The 22,354-nt window shown below is 37.4% G+C and overlaps 2 protein-coding genes across 8 annotated transcripts in view; one reads left to right on the forward strand and one right to left on the reverse strand.

Annotated features, from left to right (window-relative positions):
• Positions 1-337: 337 nt before the first annotated feature.
• grxcr1a (glutaredoxin and cysteine rich domain containing 1 a) lies at positions 338-6,972 on the reverse strand. Its single transcript, XM_048177103.1, has 4 exons — positions 6,050-6,972; positions 2,348-2,587; positions 2,174-2,239; positions 338-517 (listed from the first exon to the last, which is right to left on the reverse strand). The coding sequence occupies exons 1-4, from the start codon at positions 6,449-6,451 to the stop codon at positions 338-340; spliced, it is 888 nt and encodes a 295-aa protein (XP_048033060.1). The 5' UTR covers positions 6,452-6,972.
• Positions 6,973-16,760: 9,788 nt separating this feature from the next.
• Positions 16,761-22,354, forward strand: part of atp8a1 (ATPase phospholipid transporting 8A1) — a 154,176-nt gene continuing 148,582 nt past the window's right edge. For 2 of the 7 annotated variants that reach the window (XM_048176433.1, XM_048176432.1), the window contains exon 1: positions 18,190-18,288. In XM_048176433.1, coding sequence (XP_048032390.1) covers positions 18,234-18,288 — 55 coding nt within the window. In that variant the 5' untranslated portion in view covers positions 18,190-18,233. Of the gene's footprint in view, positions 17,088-18,189; positions 18,289-22,354 lie in introns of those variants that run through there. The other 5 variants (XM_048176436.1, XM_048176435.1, XM_048176437.1 and 2 more) reach the window with 4 other exon arrangements.

Raw genomic sequence — 22,354 nt, forward strand, 5'->3', positions numbered from 1 at the left:
GCTGGGATCATAGGGCTCGGAAAGATGATATGCCTCTCTAAACCAGTAGTTAATTTACTTAATTGGTATATTTATTTACAGTGACAGACAGTGTCCATGCTGTTGGATTGGGTAATGTTGCAAGACATCTGTTGTCATGTGACAAAAAGCCTATGCTGTAATAAATAATCATTATTAAATAGCAAATTTGGTAAAAACTACATCTGTAGACAAATTAAGTTTTCTATAAAAATGGTTTATTCACAAATAGCAGTTCTTTCTGCATCTCTTGTTTTATACATGGCTTATGGGGGTGGAGATGGTGTTGGGAATGGGTTGCAGGCACTTGAAGAGGACCTTAGTGAGAACAGCTGGAGCAGGGCTGGAGACCGTTCTCGTTGCACGCTGTGCACTTCAGAGCTTTGAAGGAGTCGGTGAAGCAGTTGCGAAACACAGACATTTTGCTGCCATGGCACATAGGGCACGGGACAAAGGCAAATCCCCCACACGTCTGGCATGTGTCGGGGTGCTGAACCCTCTACGGTCAGACAGAGAAAAATGGGAGTGAATTTAAATGAAACACCAGACCTGTGCGTGTGCAGATGCTCTTTAAGATACAATTTAAGTGATGCTTTATTTATAAAATAAGACAAGTGCAAGCTTGACTTTATCTACTATTTTGGGCTGTTTTGCAGTGCTTATGTAAATGCACAAAAATAAAGGTATTTGTAATTACTGGTGGGAACCTATGTAAATTATTGACATTTACTATTTGTTTAAGAAACGAACATATAGAAAATGTCTGCCAAATGCATAAATGTAATGTAATAAATCACTGATGTAAAGAGATAAAATGACCTGTAATAATAAACCTTTCCTCTCATAAGTGGTTCTGTTTTCTTTTAAGGAATAAACTATGGCAATAAACTAGATTTGACTTTTGACTTTACTTGAGCAATTGGAACCAATGTCTTTCTTATGTACATATATTTTATGTAGGCTGTTGGTTTATTCTACAATTAAAAATAAAGGTTCTTTATTGACATTTATGGTTCTGATTATTAAAATATTTTTCACACTACTCTCTTAAAAATAAAGGTATAGGGGTTACTGCAAAGAATAATAATTCTGGGATCCCCAAAGAACCTTTCAGTGAACCATTTTTTTCTTAGTGCGAAGAACATTTTAATAATCTAAAGAACCGTTTGTGTAATGGAAAGCTTGTTAAAGGTTCTTCATGGAACCATAGATGCCAATAAAGAACCTTTATAATGGTTCTTTTAAGAACTGTTAAAGGGTTAGTTCACCCAAAAATGAAAATTCTGTCATTAATTACTCACCCTCATGTCGTTCCACACCCGTAAGAGCTTCGTTCAAATTGTTTAAGATATTTTTGATAAAATTCGATGGCACAGTGAGGCCTTCCAGATGCCCAGAAAGCTACTAAAGACATATGTAAAACAGTTCATGTGACTCCAGTGGTTCAACCTTAATGTTATGAAGCAAAAAGAATACTTTCTTGTGCGCCAAAAAACAAAATAACGACTTTATTTGACAATATCAAGTGATGGGCTATTTCAAAACACTGCTTCATGAAGCTTCAAAGCTTTACGAATCTTTTGTTTCGAATCAGTGGTTCAGAGCATGTATCAAACTGCCAAAGTCACGCCTCCCAGTGGTGAACCCTTGAAATTTTGAAACACTTATGACATAACAAAGCCTCGTTGTGACATAAAATAATCACGTGACTTTCACTCTCCAAACCACTGATTCTAAACAAAAGATTCGTAAAGCTTCGAAGCTTCAATCGCCCATCACTAGATATTGTTGAATAAAGTCGTTATTTTGTTTTTTTGGTGCACAAAAAGTATTTTTGTCACTTCATAACATTAAGGTTGAACCACTGTACTCTCATGAACTGTTTTAAATATGTCTTTAGTAGCTTTCTGGTCATCTGGAAGTGTTAATTATCTTGCTGACAATGCAGGCTTTACTGAACCATCGTATTTCATCAAAAAATATCTTGTGTTCCGAAGACGAACGAAGGTCTTATGGGTGTGGAACGAAATGAGGGTGAGTAATTAATGACAGAATTTTCATTTTTGGGTGAACTAACCCTTTAACCCAAAATGATTCTTCTATGCAGAAAGTCCATTTTGGGACCTATATTTTAGTGTAAAATATCAATATTTACCTCAATTTTGGTGAGGAGATCCTGAAGCTCCCCTAATTCATTCATTGCAAGTATTTTCTCTGCACCCTGGATGTGCAAAACATACACAAATCATTATTCCGAGTTCAAACATTAGTATAATGATTTTCAGATATGGCTTTGATATGGTTTTGGAGCAATAGTTTGACCACTGACCCCTAGATAGTGTCCGTCAATGAAGACCACAGGCAGTGAGGGAGGTTCACCCACTCGTTTGCAGCGTGTCTCCAGTTCCTTTCCATATTCACTGTCTAAAGCGATGTTCTTCTCTATGAACTTCACCCGGTGGTTCTGAAAGATCTTTCGGACCAGCTCGCATCGCTCGAATGTAGTCCTGACCACTCGAAAACTGGTGGTGTAGATTACAATTCGCCCAAACTCTAGAGTCAGTTCTGGCTGAGAGAAAGAAACCATAGAAGTCTGGTGTTAGACAAGAGAGGCTCTCTCTCAAAGCAATCAATCTAATCATGACACATCTCACTTTATTCCAAGAGTGAGCAAAAGGAAATTGCAACAAAACATTCCGAATTAAAAGAATAGATCAGTTTGATATCTTTAAAGTGCAGTTCTAACTGTAAGTGAAAAGCAAAATAAAGCTATTTTAACTTTCTAAGTCTGTGTGTATAAGGTTTGCAGCAGCTTTTGCAGGTAACATGAGGCAGCAGTATTGATTTTTTGAGTCACTGTTCTTGAGAATGTCCTTCAGCATCCTTTCTTAGAAGAGCAGCTCCCATGAAGTGTGAAGCTGGGTGTTTTTTTTTTCCTTTGTAAAGAACAAAAATAGACTCAATCTTCACACATTTTGATGTGAAGATGGACCTGTAACTACCTTGTGCAACTGTAGCATTATGTTAGTTTGTTTAATGTAATCTTACAAGAAACATTTTCTAGTTGAGGAAAAATTGTACTAGCCCTCAAATTCCAAAAAGAACACTACTGCAAGCATAGTGCAAATACAGTACACATTGTAAGTCAAGTACATGCGTTAAAGCATGAAGTGCCAATAAAACCTGCAGTAATGCATTTATAGTGCACTTTGATTTACAGTGACACATATTGTCACACCACTGATTTTTACCATCCTTATCTGACATCAAATAATAGCTCATAAATCGTTTACATGTTTTACTATATTAACATACTGAACCATGCTAGGTGACAAAGGTGGTGATGGTTTAGCTGTTTTTGATTAACAAAAATTGTTAATTGTGTTGCAGGAGCAGAAAATACAGTGGCTCATACGCATTTGAACAGGACTATTTGGGACTGTCGTTGCATTAGATAATAAAATATCAAACTAAAAGTCTCATCTCCAAACAAATGATGCTAGAACTGTTCTCAAAACTGATATTTTTGCAGCACAGTGGACTTTTAACCAACTGGTGTCATGGTTAAGTCAGTTTTGCCCCAAGTTCACTAGCAGAGTAAGGTGTAGGCCCTATATTTTATTATATAAAGCAATGACACTATGAAACAGACCCAAGCTAAAGAATCAACATTTTCAACAGTTGTTTACGGAGGCTTTATTTTAATGCTTTTGCGTTTGTTTGCCAAATTTTTATGTTCCCCCAAAATTGTTGTATTTGCATGTAAGAATTTTTACGTTTTCTCACAAAAAGTTCCTCCTCAAAGATACACTGCATTCGCTCACAAAAGAAAAAAGGTGTAAGAAATAACAAATAACTATTGCTGCAATCGCAAGTTTAGTGGAAAATCGATCAGTTCAGTGGAAATCCCGCCCTGCAGCCGATTCTAAAGATTTCATTGGACGTCAATCACAGTATACTGTTCAGTGTTGGGGTAACACATTACAAGTAACACGAGTTACGTAATCAGATTACTTTTTTCAAGTAACAAGAAAAGTAATGTATTACTTAAAGTAAATATCTAAGTTACTTTTTTAAATAAGTAACTCAAGTTGCTTTGTTTTCCCATTTATTAACTGACTGTTCTCCTGTCCCCATGTTGTGTGAGCATACTATATATTATATTTTTAAAGTAACGCAAAATAATGTAACCATTACTTTACATGAAAAGTAACTGAATTAGTTAATTTTGTAGGGAATAACGCAATGTTGTAATGCATTACATTTTAAAAGTAATGCTCCCCAACACTGCATCCTGTTTTTTAAAAGTAATGCTCCCCAAATAGGGCTGGGCGATATATCGCATGTGATTTTCACGCGCATTTAGTCAGTAAAGCCGGTTCCCTGATTACCGCTAAATCGCCATCACCTGCTTTCAAATGGAGCGGCATTTAATAGACAGAGCCGTAGATCACTGACAAGCTACGCAATATCGCATTTATTATCGCAGATGAATCGCCTTCGATAATGAACGCGAAATTGCGTAGCTTGTCAGTGAACTACGGCTCTGTCTATTAAATGCCGCTCCATTTGAAAGCAGGTGATGGCGATTTAACGGTATGGGAACCGGCTTTACTGACGAAATGCGCGTGACAATCGCATGCGATATATCGCCCAGCCCTATCCCCAAAACCTCATCCTGATTGCCAATAACAAACGGCGATCCTTAAACCTACCAATGAAATAGCTTCAGGGCGGGATTTCCACTGAACTGGTTTGGGGTGAATCACATGGCTGCATCCGAAATCGCATACCTCCCTAGTAGGCGAACAACAGTATGTGACAAAAGAAGTATGTCCGAATTCACAGTACTCATAAAAGAGTAGGCAAAAAGTACCAAGATGTGTGCATACGATGGACACTTTAATGTCCCATGAGGCCACGGGAAAGGATTTGTGAATGGTATTGAAACAACGCAACTGACGCTGGTACATGATATTGAAAACATGGCAAATGTGGAACATCCAGATTACAATTCATACTACACGCATTCATACCAGAATACTTTTTTAGTGGTCGTGAAGTAATTACTTATTCAAAATAAAGAGAGTATGCGATTTCAGATGCAGCCCATGTGACATCAAAGCTGTTCACATCTTTGGAATGGGAATTATGCATTTATATGGCAACACTATCAGCGCCTAAATGAATGTGCAGCTGTCGATGGTACAGTGGTCATGTGGTACAAGTAGGAGCTCTCAGAAAATTTGCTTTATAATTAAAACAGGGCATGAACGCACCTTATATTCCAATGCTTTTGCAAGCAAAGTTTATTGGGGAAAAAACAATCATTTTGCGAGAGAACGCAGTTTTGCTCTGGCAATCTTTTGCGTTCTCTTGAATAAATGCAAAAGCAGTTCTATCAAGCAAATGCAAACTTTCTTGGGGGAACTCAAAAGCTTTTCTCATGAATGAATGCAAAGTTTGGGGTAACACAATTTTTTTTTTTGTGAGCGAAGCATTGACGTATAATATTTCCTCTTGTCTCATTTTTGTACCTTTATCCGTATAATTGTCCTGTATCAAATTATTTAAATAATGACCTCACATGTAGTAGTTTTCATTGGGTTTCTGAAAGTCTATTATTTATCCTCTGTTACCCTCTGTTATAGGTTATCTGATATCAGACATAAGCTTTCATCAACTGTTTTAGTGCTTAACAACAAAGCAGAGGTCCTGAGAATACATTAAGATGATTAACTCAGCCAAAACACTTAAAGAAATGCATCATTAATCTTTAATCGTACAGTGATCTTGCTCACTGGGACAGCTCGTTTGTCTGCCCAAAGTCTGAGAGAAGAGAACAGGCTCTGTAACCAATAGCGGCTGAGGAAAGAGGTTCTGACCCTGTTGAGGACACAAGAAACAATTCTTGAAAGCCATCGAGCGGCTGTCAGTAGTCTGATAATGTCAGTTTTTCATAATGCTAATGTTTGCAATTTCATGTGCATTGACATCCCCAGATTTTGAGATGATGTGAAAGCTGACTTACCCCATTGTTTTTAGCCAAGTTATCAAAGAGTATTTGGCCAGCACTGACTTTGTGCTTGACTCCTCGAACTGTCCCGTTTTTACTGAGGATATTCACTCGTTTGGTACTCAACACTTTGTCTCTTCCCCCTGCAAACATCAGCAAGTCATCAGGCTCACTTCCACTGTCATCCAGCTCCGACCCCAAGCACCCACACAAGTGGCCGTTCGCCTCCCCGCTGGTGGATGGAGTGCTGGCCCGGTCTGCCTCGGAGCTGCTGGTGCAGTCTGAATCCAGTGAATCCGATGGCCCTTCATCCTTAAACATCTCTTTCAAAACCCGCCCGCTGTTCCCCGAGGCCACCCGGAATCTCACCCTCTTCTGCCTCTTTCCATCCTCCGGTGTCATCAAAGCCTCCTCCATTGCGTCGACTTACATGGTCCAAAAAGAAAAAGTCATTTTAATCCCTCGGATTCATGGGTGGATGGAAATAATTAGCGCCCGTATTGCTCCATGATTTCCCCCGGAGTCCAGGCACAGTAAACAGACCCGGAAAGAGGCTGATCTGTGAGTTACCGTCAGCTTCACCACCAGTGTTCCTGTACATGTTAATAATGCATGTGGCCTTGCCATGGTTACCGAGAAAACCAACCATGACGAAACTGATAGTCTTTTTAAATAATTGATCATGCCATAGATTTTTCTCTTTTTGACAATGAATAGGCTGAAAGTTTGCCTCACTTTGTGACCTTTAGGTGTTAAAAAAATAAAAAATCTCATACAGAATCATACAGGTTTGACTTGATGACAGAATTTTCAGTTTTGGGTGAACATTCTCTTTAAAAATTGTATGTTTGTTTGCTGAGACACAGGGGTTTTCAGTGCATACATACAGTATAATTTAAGAGGGACATTGATTTGCTCTGTAAGGTTTCACCAGCTAGAAGTTCTGGTAAATCTTTTATGATTGTTTGTCAGCAAGATGGAGAGACTTTTTCTATTTAATTAGCTACTGTGGTTCCCAATGCATCTCAGACCTTCTTAATGCACTGCAGTTTCACGCCACTTAGAAGATTGCGCTCGGTCTGTATGCATACACCTGCTGTGCTTGAGCATGAGGGGAAATGGAGCTCAACTGCCATTGGCTGGTATTTGCACCCATCTGCCCTCCAGTGGGGCTGCAGGTAGCATTGCAGCTGCTCTGTGACTACAACCGCACTGCAGAAGTGGACCGAGCCATATTGTGTGCCGATTCACACCTCGTGTCACAGTTGATGAAAATACAATACATTTTCCATAAATGGAACTAAGCCATTTATAGATTTATAGAATTATTACCTTCTGTCTGTACAGTCTATAGAGAAAGGACCTTTTTAAGTGGGAATTTAACAGGAAATTAAAATGTCAAATATAGCAAAGATTGAGGGGTTTTTATTTATCTTTTTTATGTTAAAGGTGCCCTAGAATCAAAAATTTAATTTATTTTGGCATAGTTAAATAACAAGAGTTCAGTACATGGAAAAGACATACATTGAGTTTCAAACCCCATTGCTTCCTTATGGAGTCAAATTAATGCCTTAAAGTTTTGCACAAAAATAAAGTTTTGCAAAACAAAAAAAGAGAATTGCGCAATTAAAAAAATGTTTTGCAAACAAAAATAAAGAATTGCAAAGGAAAAATAAAGTATTGAGCAGAAAAAAATAAGTTTTGCAAACAAAAATAATAAATTGCAAAATAAAATAACGTAGTGCAAAAATAAAAATATAATCAATTACAAAAATCAATGACAGCTGTAATCCTATTTTATCTTTGCCACATATTTTTCATGCTCAAACCTACTAAATCATTTGCAACGCTCATTTTATTCTGCATTTCAGTCAAGCGTGCGCTCACGATACTGGTTTTCTTTTGCGCTGCACTTTTCTGTGCGGTTCTCTTTATGGCACTGGTTTGACGTGGGGGTGGAGTCAATAAACGGGGGCACGCCCCGCGAAACACGTCATCGGCAGGAGACGCAGATCGGAACAGAACAGATCTGCCTCCCAATGTGCATAATATCCGCCCTATCCGCCCTAAATAGTATTGAATATTACTAGTGTCACATACTATTTAGGATGGATAGTATGCACATTGAGACGCAGGCAAGCATAGAGACAGAGCGCATTTATTATAATCTGAAAACCACGCCCACCGGGGGAAAAACAATCCAACCGTCTCCAGGCTGCCTTCTTGTCTTTTCTGACTCATTACAAAAAACAGAACAATGCCTAAAAGGTGCTGTGTGACAAGGCGTACAGCTAACAAGCTAAAAAACCCAGAAATAAGTTTTTATAAGCTGTCGACCCCAAAAAACAAATGTTTAAGGACACAAAAGTGGATACAGGCAGTGAGACAGAGCGCAACGGGTCATACTATAAGAAATGCATTGGAGGGGGTCGTAATCGGCGACAACATATGCTAAACAAACCAACAAAAACAAACCATTCATTATTTTTAACCATGTCAAAGAATTATTTCACCTGTCGCCGATTACGTTCCCCTCCAATGCATTTCGCGGAGGCGTGCCCCCGTTTCTTGACTCCACCCCCACGTCAAACCAGTGCCATAAAGAGAACCGCACAGAAAAGTGCAGCGCAAAAAAACCGGTATCGTGAGCGCACGCTTGACTGAAACGCAGAATAAAATGAGCGTTGCAAATGATTTAGTAGGTTTGAGCATGAAAAATGTGGCAAAGATAAAATAGGATTACAGCTGTCATTGATTTTTGTAATTGATTATATTTTTATTTTTGCACTACTTTATTTTATTTTGCAATTTATTATTTTTGTTTGCAAAACTTATTTTTTTCCGCTCAATACTTTATTTTTCCTTTGCAATTCTTTATTTTTGTTTGCAAAACATTTTTTTTATTGCTCAATTCTTTTTTTTGTTTTGCAAAACTTTATTTTGGGCAAAACTTTAAGGCATTAATTTGACTCCATACTTCCTCTTTCTTATGTAAATCTCATTTGTTTAAAAGACTTCCGGAAAACACACGGATCTCAACATAACACCGACGATGTTATGTAACAGTCGGGATCATTAATATGTACGCCCCCAATATTTGCATATATGCCAGCCCATGTTCGAGCGTTAGACAAGGAAAGGCAGTATTAACGTCTGGATCTGTGCACAGACAAGGTAAGCAAGCAAGAACAACAGCGAAAAATGGCAGATGGAGCAATAATAACTGACATGATCCATGATAACATGATATTTTTAGTGATATTTGTAAATTGTCTATCTAAATGTTTCGTTAGCATGTTGCTAATGTACTGTTAAATGTGGTTAAAGTTACCATCGTTTCTTACTGTATTCACGTCGCAATTTTCATTTTTAAACACTTGCAGTCTGTATAATGCATAAACACAACTTCATTCTTTATAAATCTCTCCAACAGTGTAGCATTAGCCGTTAGCCACAAAGCATAGCCTCAAACTCATAGAGAATCAAATGTAAACATCAAAATAAATACTTAACTTACATGATTCGATGTATGCACACAGCATGCATGACGAACATCTTGTAAAGATCCATTTGAGGGTTATATTAGCTGTGTGAACTTTGTAAATGTGCTGTAATAGTCGAGAGCTAGTGTGGCAGGGAGCACGCGATTTAAAGGGGCGGCGCGCTGAAAAAATCAGTGTATTGTTAATGATGCCCCAAAATAGGCAGTTAAAAAAAATAATTTAAAAAAATCTATGGGGTATTTTGAGCTGAAACTTAACAGACACATTCAGGAGACACCTTAGACTTATATTACATCTTGTGAAAAAGCATTCTTGGGCACCTTTAAATAGGGCTGGGCGATATATCGCATGCGATTCTCACGCGCATTTCGTCAGTAAAGCCGGTTCCCTGATTACCGCTAAATCGCCATCACCTGCTTTCAAATGGTGCGCCATTTAACAGACAGAGCCGTAGTTCACTGATAAGCCACGCAAATATCGCGTTCATTATCGAAGGCGATTCATCTGCGATATGAACGTGGCTTATCAGTGAACTACGGCTCTGGCTATTAAATGGCGCTCCATTTGAAAGCAGGTGATGGCGATTTAGCGGTAATCAGGGAACCGGCTTTACTGCGAAATGCCTACCTTTAAATATTTGTGGCTTGTTTTTGTCTATTCGTTTTGAAGTCATCTATTTGTGACCCTAGACCACAAAACCAGTCGTAAGTCACACAGGTATATTTGTAGCAATAGCCAACAATACATTGTATGGGTCAAAATGATCGATTTTTATATTATTAAGTAAAAATCATGTTCCATGAAGGTATTTTGTAAATTTCCTACTGTAAATGTATCAAAAATGTATTTTTGTGAGTGAATATGCATTGCTAAAGACTTCATTTGGACAACTTTAAAAGCGATTTTCTCAATATTTTGCTTTTTTTGCACCCTCAGATTCCAGATTTTCAAATAGTTGTCTCTCGCCCAAATATCCTAACATACCATACATTAAAGGAAAGCTTATTTATTTCAGCTTTCAAATTTTTGTATAAATCTCAATTTTAAAAAATTGACCCTTATGACTGGTTTTGTGGTCCAGGGTCACATTTGTGTACACTGACAAAATTTAAAATTGACCTTTTTCTTCCAGAAAGAGATACACATATTGTTGTCCAATCAAATGCTCTCAAATGCTCTCTTCTCCCCCAATGCCACCAGCACCCGAATAAATTTATACTTTCATTAATTGATTTATTATTTATGCCAAATTAATATAGCACAAAACATAAGTAGATGGAATATTTACAGAACAAATAAATGAGGAAAATAACAATTAAAAAAATATTTTAAATTATTATGTCGTTATAGCAGCTTAGGGTTATTTTCATTTAAATATTTTATTTATAACAAGTGTAATTCACTTGCTAAATTGGCTTTAGTGAATATGAAATTTAAAGCTTAATTTATTTATTTATATATTCATTCATTCAAAAGAGGGGCCAGTAAGATTTTTTTTTAAAGAAGTCTCTTACTCACTAATGTTATTTGATCAAAAGTAAAGTCAAAACAGCAATATTGTGAAATATTTTTATAAATTTAATAAATAAATAATTTTTTTAAACGCGTTGTTGTTGTTGTTTTAGGATTCTTTGATGAATAGAAAAAGTTCAGAAGAACAGCATTTATTTTAAATATAAATCTTTTGTGACATTATAAATGTCTTTATTGAATTGAATTGAATTTACTTTAACATTTATTTTTTCATGCTGAATAAAAGTATTAATTTTATTTAAAAAAAAATAAAATCTTTTAAATGGTATATGTATGCAACCAACTAGCAAGTAGCAAAACATAGTTTGTGACAGTAATGTAACACTATTGGCTACTTCAAAGGCTGAATATTTCCACCCAAACATCCTGCTTCAACATAAAATATATCAACACAGGAACAAAGCGTTTTCATGGATCTTATTATTTTAAGTGTCATATTCTTACTGAAGCATCATAAGATTACAAAGAAGTCATTATTGTATGAAATAATGACTTTAAGAAGTCATTAAATTGTGGCAATAGCCTGTTTGCGCCCCCTCATTTATCATGCTGCATCTGTCTGTTCTTAAGAAGTCCCTCAGCCACTCCCTAAAGGAGTTATCTGAGTTAAACACGATCAGATGAGATGCTCTATGCATTTCAAACAGTAGCACGAGATGAACCAAACAGACTGACACAAAGTCTCAGCATAATTTAGATGCTGAAAATCACACGGTGAGTTATTGCCTGTATATTCATCCAGTGATTTGCTGGTGCCTGATGAATATTGGGCTACATTTCACTTTGAAGTTCAATAAATCATCCATTTCCAGCCACATGCAGAGGCTCACATTTTATTCAGGGTCTTTTTCAGTTTCTTCAAGACTATATGGTAAAACCATGACCTGGAGAGCGCATCTAAAGTAGCTCTGCCAATGGTCACTTAAATCTGCCCTCATAATGCTTCTCTCTCATCTGCAGTTCAGGGTTTTCTCTGTAAAGTCAGTGTCAGTTTTGTTCCCAGGCATCTTTCACTCACTGATCTCTCACTAAATGATGTCATGTCAGAGTTTGTGATCGTCAGTGTCAGTGAGCAGCGCTCGAGGCTCATCATGTCTATTCTTAATAGTCAACATCCTTGTTGATATGGCTAACATTGCTAACCAACCAGTCAGGCTGGTTTGGGTTTGCAGTTTGGTTTGGCATATAATTGTTTGATAGGAATGTTTTCTCAAGATCAACAAAGGACACTGACACGAGAACATATACTTGACGAAGCCATGTAAGGTTTTAATAGGGCAACGTTTTTTGTTTTGTTTTGTTTTTGTCTTTAATTGTTTGATAGTGTTTAAAAAAAGTACTTTTTTTGTAATTCTCTATGATAAATGCATCAATAGTGTTAAAATCAGGGAAATTCTACTTTGTACTTTTTCTAAGAACTTAAAATATGTCAGTTCACTTAATTATTTGTACAATTTATATATAAAACAATATACGTTTTCAACACTATGTCATCATCATTGTACCAAGCATGATTAAGTCAAGGATCATCATGAGTGACGGAGATGATTGACCCAACCACCTCATCATTTTTAAGAACAATGCAGATTAATATAACTCCATGTTGTTTGAGGAAACTTGAGGAATTAATTTGGCTTAAATCCCATGATTCAATGGAGCATTTTGTGTGATTTATACATATGGCTCAATGAACAAAATAAATGAACTTCAGAGCTTAACAGTGAAATCCATAACCTGTGGCTCTTTTATAATAGGATTATTGAATTGTATGACTGATAAAAACGTGGTAAATATGGTTTAATATTACTTGTATAATTGAAAAGGTGTTCTCAGGCAATTCAAAATGTGAGGGTTCAATCTTTCACTACAAGTCCTACACCAGCAGGGGGCAGAGTCTGATCTTACTGATCAATGAATTGCAACAATCTATAGGTAATGGCTGCGTTTCTCAAAAGCATTATAAACCTATGTAGATCGTAAAAGCATTGCCTCCAACTTGCCTCACGATGCTTTTAGGAAACCCGGCCCAGATTGTTTCCTCATTCCTCAAGTTGCACTCAGTATTTTTCATCATAATTAGTTTTACACATATAAATGCATAATACTTTTGAAAAAATATATTTGTAATCAGGTACACTCAAATAAGATGAAAAATCCAGTCATATTATCAGACTAACAAAAGCTGATTGATTTCAAATGGCGCTGGGCCGACTCAAGGAAGCCGTCACACTGAGATCACATGACAAACAATGGTAATCTGAAAATGGTAGCTGAATTTGAACTGTTTTTATAAGTCAAAAATACTATTTAGCATAACTAAATCAACCTAGATACATTAATTTATACCAACAAAACACATTTTTATGAGTTAAATCAGGTAGAAATGGCTTTTTAAGGTAACAGTTGCAGGTTACTACTTTTTATACCACATTGCTAAAAAGGGTGCGTCTCAGTCCGCTCCCTTGTTCAGTAGTCACTAATCAGGGAGTCTGCCATTTTAAGGGCTGTCTCAATTGCAAAATCATACCAGTACACTGAAATGTTTGCTCCCTAAAAAGTCCCACAATGCACTGTGAAAATCAGGGAGCATAGATGCTTACTATAAGCTGTGTCCCAATTCAGGGTCTGCATTGTGTCACAGATTGAGAAAAATTGCCGAATTATACTTTTAAATGTATTGGGTTTCAGCTTACTCAAATATAAAATTAAATGTAAAAATAAAATAAAAAACATTTAAAGCGGTTCAAATGTTGACTTATATCTTACTAAGATGCAATTAGTAAATATTCTTTATGAAATGGACCATGGTGAACATATTTAGACAGCTTATAAACTGTTTTGTTTTCAGACAGTTTAATATAACTTTCAAAAAAGTCCAGTACAAAAGTTACTGCCACTCATCAATGGCAGCTGTGACAGTTTTTAGGCAATAAGAACAAACAAAGCTAGACCATCCCATTTAACAATGCTCGGTCCGACCTTTGTGGCCTTCGAAGGATGCAGCCTTTGAATTGGGACACAGCCAATGTTCGCTTAAAGGAAGTTTTGAAGCACGAAACATGAATCACATGAGCCAACTCACTACATAATGCCATGCAATATCTGTTTTTTAAAATACAAACCATTATTTAATTATATTTTAGCATAAACATATATTACTAGACAAGTAATGAACATGATCTAGCTAACATTTATGTATTTACGGCTGATATGTTGCACGTATATGTAACAAGCAAAGTATTTATCATAATGTACTTTAAATAGGCCTAACATTTAAAAATAATAATATAAAGAAACAAAAGCAGAACTGACAATGTTGCATAGTGAGCATGTTGCCATGTCGCTGGAAATAGTCATCAGTAGTGTCTCAATATGTATTGAGCCAGGGCTCTTACTGTCCTTACCAGTGCCTGAATTCATGCACGCTATATTCGTATACGCTATATACATGACCTAGAAAGCTAGGGAGCCGGCTGAGACACACCCCAAGACTGCAGCTATACTGACCAGCACAACATAAGCAATTTAATCAATGTACCTTTATTAATTAAAATGCATTTATTTGCTTTATTTTATCCAGATAGTCTCTTTTGGATGCATAAAATACCCAATTACCTTGCCACACCTTGCATTTTTATTGTATTTGATTTTAATTAGATTCCTAAATCAATATCTGTTGAGCATACTGTCTTTTTCACCCATGCTTTAATGTCTCAGAATCCTCTTAGAATCCTCAGCTATTGTTAGCAGATCCATCAATTCTAAGGGGCCTTTCTTATTGTATTTGCCAATAAGCTGTCAGTGCTGTCCAGGACAGATGGTGCCAACTATTGACTGACAGATTTTGCTCTTGGTACTCTTCATGACTCTTTCTGGATGAGTCCTATTCTAGTCCACTCCATCTCAAATGCAAATATTGATGCCATCTATTTAAAAATATAATCTCATTCTCAACTCAGACATTCTTCCAAAAAGAATCAACATGCTATTGATAATGCATGAGTATTCCTTTGAATATTGAATGGTCCTAAGCACATGCAGTGAGAAACTTTAATCTGTCAATAAGTGTAGATGACACTCATAGCCTGCAGTGAGTGTAGATCTTGTGTGGCCTGATGGGAGCAGAGTGTTCTGATGGCTCATGGGCTGCAGCGACCGGCTCATTTATCACAGAGATGGCCTCTGCCCACTGCTCTGAGCGCAGACGATTCCAGACTCTGTTTAGTGGAGAATAAGATGTCACTGTGGCTTGAACTTTTGTGCATGCAGGAAATATGCATGAGTCATGATGTTTTAATGTGTTGAACTGCTATTGTGGGCAGGATTTTTTTTTCTTATATAATAATTGAATAACAAGTGCAATATAACCATGTATAAATGGTTAAAAAATAAATTCCTGGGGGAATATTACACAAAGACATGAAAGGAGACACGTGCCTGTGCAATCTGAATAGTTTACTGTTTTTTTTTTTTTAAGGGCAAGATTGATTCATTATAATGTGTTTTATTTTGTTAGGTAGATAGATAGATAGATAGATAGATAGATAGATAGATAGATAGATAGATAGATAGATAGATAGATAGATAGATAGATAGATAGATAGATAGATAGATAGATTGCATCGATTATGCCCCATCTGATCATTTTTGATCTGCACAGATGGAGGGTGGGAACAAGGTTGGACATTCATGTGTGTTCAACAGAATTCATATAGGGAAAAAAGACTGATCTATTTATATCTGTCTGTGAATGAGAGAGCATGTGTCTATGTGTCTATTGAGAGGATGAGTCATTATTAGACTGATATGCGCTCAAAGATAAAACCACCGCAAACATAATCAAAGAGGCAGGCATCTTGTCACTGTTGCTAGGCAACCTCAGGAGCAATAGACCCAAATCTGTGCAGGCGGGTGGATGCTGACTTGTCTGAGAGAAAGCCCAAAAACCTTTGGAAATAGGGCAAAAAATATTATTATTTGTGGGTTAGAATATCACAAAATATCATTTGTGGGTTAAAATCTTATATTGTTAATAAAATACAGTATCTCTGCAATAAAATAAACTATATTAAGATAACACAATGGATGTGGATGCCTTATTCAGATATTTAGGCAATATGTTTATAAAAATTCTAACCATTTGAGTGATGTTCTTTATTTATTCATTTGATTTTATTCATTTATCTAATTATAACATCAGCAATAATATCCAAATCAGTAGGCCTAAGGAACATGAAGAAACAGGAATGGAGAATTCTGTCCATCAACATGTGGCTTGTTGAGAGCAAACCCCCAGCATATCAGCAAACCCATAATGTTTTCCGGCTGAAAGGTAATATGGGAGGCAATTGGAGAGTCGTGATAGCTTCAGGGCCTAAAATAAAGAAATAGTGGGCTGTCATTGTCTCTGCAATCCCCCTTCGAAACAATGAGAGTAACTGCAGCAGGGAATCTCCTGAAGACCTTTCCACACTGAGATCATATTAGGGGGCAATATTTTGATTCAGTTTTTATTTCGCATAATACAAATCATACACGTATATATGGAGACCTGGTTTTATTTAGTATTACCGAAATATCGTTTATGTTAGACATTTATGGTTTTCATAGTGAGAACGACCAGCTTGCAGGCGTTCTTTCGACTCGACCCCCCTCTGCGCTCTTAGTTGGCATGGTCCAATTTGTGAAGCGGCAGAGCTCGCGCACATTCAGTGTTTCAAGCGCTTATCGATTCTTGCTCGTGCTGGAGAGATTTCGCCTTCAGCTCCGCGCGCTGATGCTGGAGCCCGTTATAGAGTGCGGAACTGTCGCTGTTCATCAACAACAACATGAATCCTAACCCTAAATAAATGGTTACCGGTCACGGGAGTGGGGGAAGCTACTTTGGTGTCACCGGCGCTTAAAATCCCTAGACGGGTGAAGAGAAACGCAACGCGGAGTTTTAAGCGTTCAGTTGACAGGTGGACCGATGCCGCCCGTTCAGAGAACTATGTCGGATCTCCGTTCCCGTGTTGAAGGTAAAACACGTTTTTATTGGGGATCTGTGTCAATCTGTACCTGTCATCTTGAGTTTCGTGACAAGTGCACAATCTTTCTCGTGCTCGACAACTGTTGCGAGAGCACTTACTGAAGATTGCATTGGGCTTCATTGCGTGATTCTAGGTTACAAATAAGTTCTTTCACTATTGTTTTTTTAAGGCAGTGGCAACATTTTGTGAATGTCAGATGCAGGCTACATAGGACATTTACACATATGGTTTATTTAATATTAGGACTGTGATCAGCTAACATTATGTATTCACTTAACGTTACGTTTTTGTTGACATCCTCCCTTCCTTAATGTAACGTATAGGATGAAGTAATGGCTAATGTGTAAGCAGTTCAGGGCGTGTGTGTGTGTTATTATAAAGTTATTATATTATGTAACGTTATATTATTTGTGTTTTAGTTGGTTATAAGAAGTGGGCCGGGACTCGTTTGTAACTTAACGGTGTTTCATGTCAGATTAGTTGTGTTTTGCTGTGATGAACTATTTTCGCTTTCTGGTCCTGCTTGTTAATTTCTCCAATGAATATGATGCTCTCTTAGTCCATACAAGACTTATGTTCACAACATCAAATGTCAAGTTCATTTGTCTTTAAAAAGATTCAAGTGGTGGTGGGGGATTTTGGTTTTTGGTTCCTGTGTTTCGAATCTTTTGAATCATTAACTAAAATGATTCATCACTTCGATTCTTTTGAATCTCGTGTGATCCTTTCTGCAAGTTTTACTCCAGTAGGTGGAGTCAAGTGATGCTTTTGTATTGAATCACTAAATTATTCACTCAACCGAGTCGTTTACGAGCAACCTTTATATTTTAGTAAAATTCTAAAACCATTCTAATCTAACTGTATAAAAAAAGCCAACTGCAATAAAATATGCGTTTCGTATATTTATTTTAGTTCGTTCACGAATGTGACGTTCAGTGCCATTCCGAATCTCGTTCAGATTAAAAAACACCGACTCGTTCATTTGATGAGGGCGTGTTTGTTCAATAGGTCTAACCAATGATATGCTCCCTCACAGCTCGCGCTCGAATTCTATTGGCTCGTGTTTTAGTCATTCTTGCAAGGCAAGGACAGCACTCTCGCACTTTGAAAGGGAAAGACTGAAGTGAACGGAATATGAATGGGCATCAGCAAGTTGCTTGCTCCGATGTGCTTCACCTGCAGTATTTGGGTATGGCAGAGACTTTCTCTCATGTATTTGTTTTTTAACAATGGAGATTTGAATAGGTGTGTAAGGGCAGTGCTCTTTGTCTGATGTATACTGATCAAACCTGTCTTGTCTCTCATGTTTGTCTGTCTGCATCTTGGATAAAATGTCATGCTTCCAGTAAGCTCCCTTGTCAAGATGGCATGTATCCGATTTGCAGTCAAAAGGCTGACCAGAAATGGTGTTTGCTAAATGTCAGCGTATTTGAACAATTTCACTTCCTTGTGCCACTGACTTATTGATACTTGGAGAAAATTAGGTTGGCAAAGAGTATATATATCTGCAATGCATCCTCTTATGCTGGATTTGTCATAGTCTTGTGTGATCATTACAATTTGAAGGAGATGGAATAGAGGCCATACACTTTACTTTAATAATTTAAGAGGCTTCAGCTTGGGCTGATTGCACTCTTTTCACTAGTGCTGGTGAAAATACAATCTGTAAGACAGTTAACATCTCACATCCTTTTTCAGTTTAAAAAGTGAATGGCTGGTTTTAACCTTGGTTTTGGAGCATGTCATGCCTCCTGCTGCCACATTTACCGTGTTTGAAAAGTATCCTGTTCGTCAGTGCAAGCACTTCCCCGCACTTGAGCGATCAATAAGCCTGCATGTCCGATCAGGCCTATGACCTACACGGTACGATTTTGAATGAAAGCAGGAGACCTGTTTTGAAAAGCATTACTTATTGCTGCGGTTTCACTTTCTCTATAGACCTTGCTGTGTGGCACAAGGTGTGCATGTTGTCGTTGTTTTTTTTGTAATTACTGCAGTGCATCAGGCTGGCTCGTGGTGTGGCAGGGCAGGGCGGGACCTTGGCAGAACATTGGCCCGATCCGCTCATAACCTGTCTAACAACTTCCAGCTTCACCCTCCCTCCTACTCCATCTTCACCTCCTCCTCAGCCTCCATGTGTCTGTTTGCTTTGAGTACAACAGAGCTCTCGCCAGACCAGGCTGGGGCAATTGCCAAAGCAGCCTTATCTGCGTAGCGGTCGGTAAGCGGAGGTGGCACGATTCTCGGATTGGATGCAAAGATCACAGAGTGAAGCCCACACGAATGGGAGTGGGCAGGCCTGCTGGAGACCTCCCAGATTTTTTTTTTTTTAATGGTTTGATCAAACTCCTTTCTAGAGAACTTTTTTTTTTTTTTTTATGGTCCAGCCTACCCAGTATCTGCAGTGCAGCTGCAACGTTTTTCCTCTAGTTAGACAAGACAGGCTTTTTAAAGGTGAAGTATATAGCTAATACTAATACTGCCCCTACCTTACTTAGGTCATGCTGTCTTAACAGGGGATCCACGTACAATAATAATAATGTCCAATACTGATAAGCTGATCATTTATCTCTGATAAATGGCCAGTTTTAAAACTTTGCACTATTTTGTCTGAATAAGTTAAAAATCAATAGTTTTAAAGCGGAACTCAGTAAGATTTGCGAAGCTCCCCCTACAGGTTCCTTCAGTGAATCACACTGTCGTAAATTACTCCAAGCGCAGCTCAGGACTACAACGACTACAACGCTCACCAGCGCAGTAGTTTTGCAAATACAGTACAAGAAATCTCGATGGAGGTGGGTAATTTTCGAAATTGTCTCATCAAGTCATAATATATACATTGTTTTTGAATTACCGTAAAGCATTTTGTTACTCTCGGGTGAATGTGAACATGAGGCGAGATTGTGTCAGGTCGGCGCAGCTCAACTTGCAAGTGCTGTTTTCTGCCGTAGACGTGCCAGAGGGGGTTAGTGCACGCCTCAAACACACCACTACAAGTCAATTAACCGTCGTAAGGACTTAGAAAACTATTTATGAAGGTAAAAAAGTTACTTAGTTCTGCTTTAAATGCTACAACTGGATTTAGGCATCACAAGATTAACATGTATAGTGTGAAACATGGATGATTATTTTGAGATTTGCTACATTTAACGGTATTGCTTTTCAGTGATTTTAAAGATTAACCTTGATTGTTAGAAGATTGCAAATGTAGTGTAAATTAAAAATGCAAAAAAAAAAAATTCTAAACAATGATGTATATGGTACCAATAAAAATGTATCTCTAATTTTCATATGGAATAAATAACTTCACATTTCACCGTTTAATATTGGACATTTGCTTGAGATTCTACAGTTTCCTTTTTTGGGACAAACATGAGGAATTCATGTGCAACCCATGTATGGTTTGTAATTGTATTTATACTTAAAGGGTTAGTTCACACAATTGAAATTCTGACATTAATTACTCAACCAAATGTTGTTCCACACCCGTAAGACCTGCGTTCATCTTTGGAACACAAATTAAGATATTTTTGATGAAATCCGAGAGGTATGACCGGCTTCTGCATCAGCATCACGCGCAATGCTTCGTGCTGCTTGCGTAAACAGCATCGGCCAATACTGAGCCGCCGTTCTGATGTCGAACCTGGAAGTGTTGAACGTAAACAGCATACGAGAATGACAGAAGAGAAGATATTGTTAAATAAAGTTGTTATTTTTGTTTTGTTTTTGTACACAAAAAGTATTCTTGTCGCTTCATAACATAACAGTTGATTCTTTGCAGTCACATGTACTATGTACATATACCTCTCGGTCTATGTACATATACCTCTCGGATTTCATAAAAAATATCTTAATTTGTGTTCTGAAGATGAACGAAGGTCTTACGGGTGTTAAACAACATGAGGGTGAGTACTAATTACAGAATTTTCATTTTTGGGTGAACTAACCATTTAAAGCAGGAATATCAGTGTGAAGCAAGTCTAAGAAGGAAGGACAAAACTAAATTCCTTTCATTACCCTGTATACTTCTGTCTGTGTGTATATGCCTCTTTAGGCTGTGTTCATAATTTGTGCAGATAATGGGCTGTAGAGTTGGTCTCAGACAGTCACATCTTTGCCCCGCAGACAGCGTGTTTCACAATGCCGCTGGCTTGCTATTTTTACCCTGACACATTTGAAGATAGATGTGTCAAATCTGTCAGTACCTCTAATGATTGATCCCTTCTTCAAGAGGCCTGAAATAGCCACAGCGTATTGACAATTTACACTGAAAGTAATGAAAGCAGTGTATGTCCCTGTATTTGAAATAGCCATATACTGCGATCACTGACTTTATTGGTTTGTTGTCTCAAATGTAATGGCCTAATGGCCATGCAGATCATTACGGAGGATGCAGTGTTACGTTTTTGTTGGCTACAGATGTGTTGGTGCTGTGTGATGAACAGTGACGTAATGGAGACGTTGAAGTCACAATTAGACCTACGCACTTTGCCAATCAATTTGTGTTAACCACTACCGCCTACCATGTTTTGTCATTAGCTTTAATTAGGAAAATCTTGCTTTTCGTTTCTCACCAGTTAAAGTGTTTGCAACTTGATCTTGATCTTGATCAACTTGAAATGATCAAGTTATGTGCAGTTAGTCTTTCTAAATAATATAGACAGTGACTTTCTAGAAGAAACATGAATTCAATACTTGAAGGGATAGTTCACCCACGATAGTGTATGTATATGGTAGTACATATTATCTATACAATGAAAGTGTTTGTTGTTTTGGACCCCATTGACTTTCACTGTATGGGCAAAAATTTTTTTTTTTTTTTTTTTTTTTTTTTTTTATATATTTCTTTATTTTGCATTTTCCTGTGCTGATTTTGTTGGAAATTCTGTGGGATGGATTTAAATATGCTAAACTCACTTACTGGCATCTTAAAACATAAATTAGATTCAATATTTAATAAACATGCAGATCTGCAGAGCTTTCAGCGTAGTTCTGCTGGAACCGATTCCTTGTTTTCCTGATTATGGCACACTAAGATTAAACGTTTGGCCATTTGTTAAGTAGTGATTAGGGCTGTCACGATTCCTCAATTAAATTTCGAGTACTCTACTCTAAAAAGTCCCCAATTGCAATTTACCCGTGTCGAGTAACCGGCAAAATACCGAAAGTGTCGTATTCCATGGACGAGAATCCATGAAACGCATTATTGGACCATTTTCTAAGGCTGCAGGATGTATTAAAGCCATTTAAAAACC

The sequence above is a fragment of the Megalobrama amblycephala genome, linkage group LG23 (assembly GCF_018812025.1).
Source record: "Megalobrama amblycephala isolate DHTTF-2021 linkage group LG23, ASM1881202v1, whole genome shotgun sequence".
Taxonomy (NCBI): Eukaryota; Metazoa; Chordata; class Actinopteri; order Cypriniformes; family Xenocyprididae; genus Megalobrama; species Megalobrama amblycephala.

Excerpts from the sequence above, each read along its gene's own strand:
- grxcr1a (XM_048177103.1), bottom strand. The coding sequence starts at position 6,451 with ATGGAGGAGGCTTTGATGACACCGGAGGATGGAAAGAGGCAGAAGAGG. Across the intron at positions 2,588-6,049 it reads ACTTGGCTAAAAACAATGGG|CCAGAACTGACTCTAGAGTT; the intron begins GTAAGTCAGCTT and ends TCTTTCTCTCAG. Across the intron at positions 2,240-2,347 it reads TTGACGGACACTATCTAGGG|GGTGCAGAGAAAATACTTGC; the intron begins GTCAGTGGTCAA and ends TTGCACATCCAG.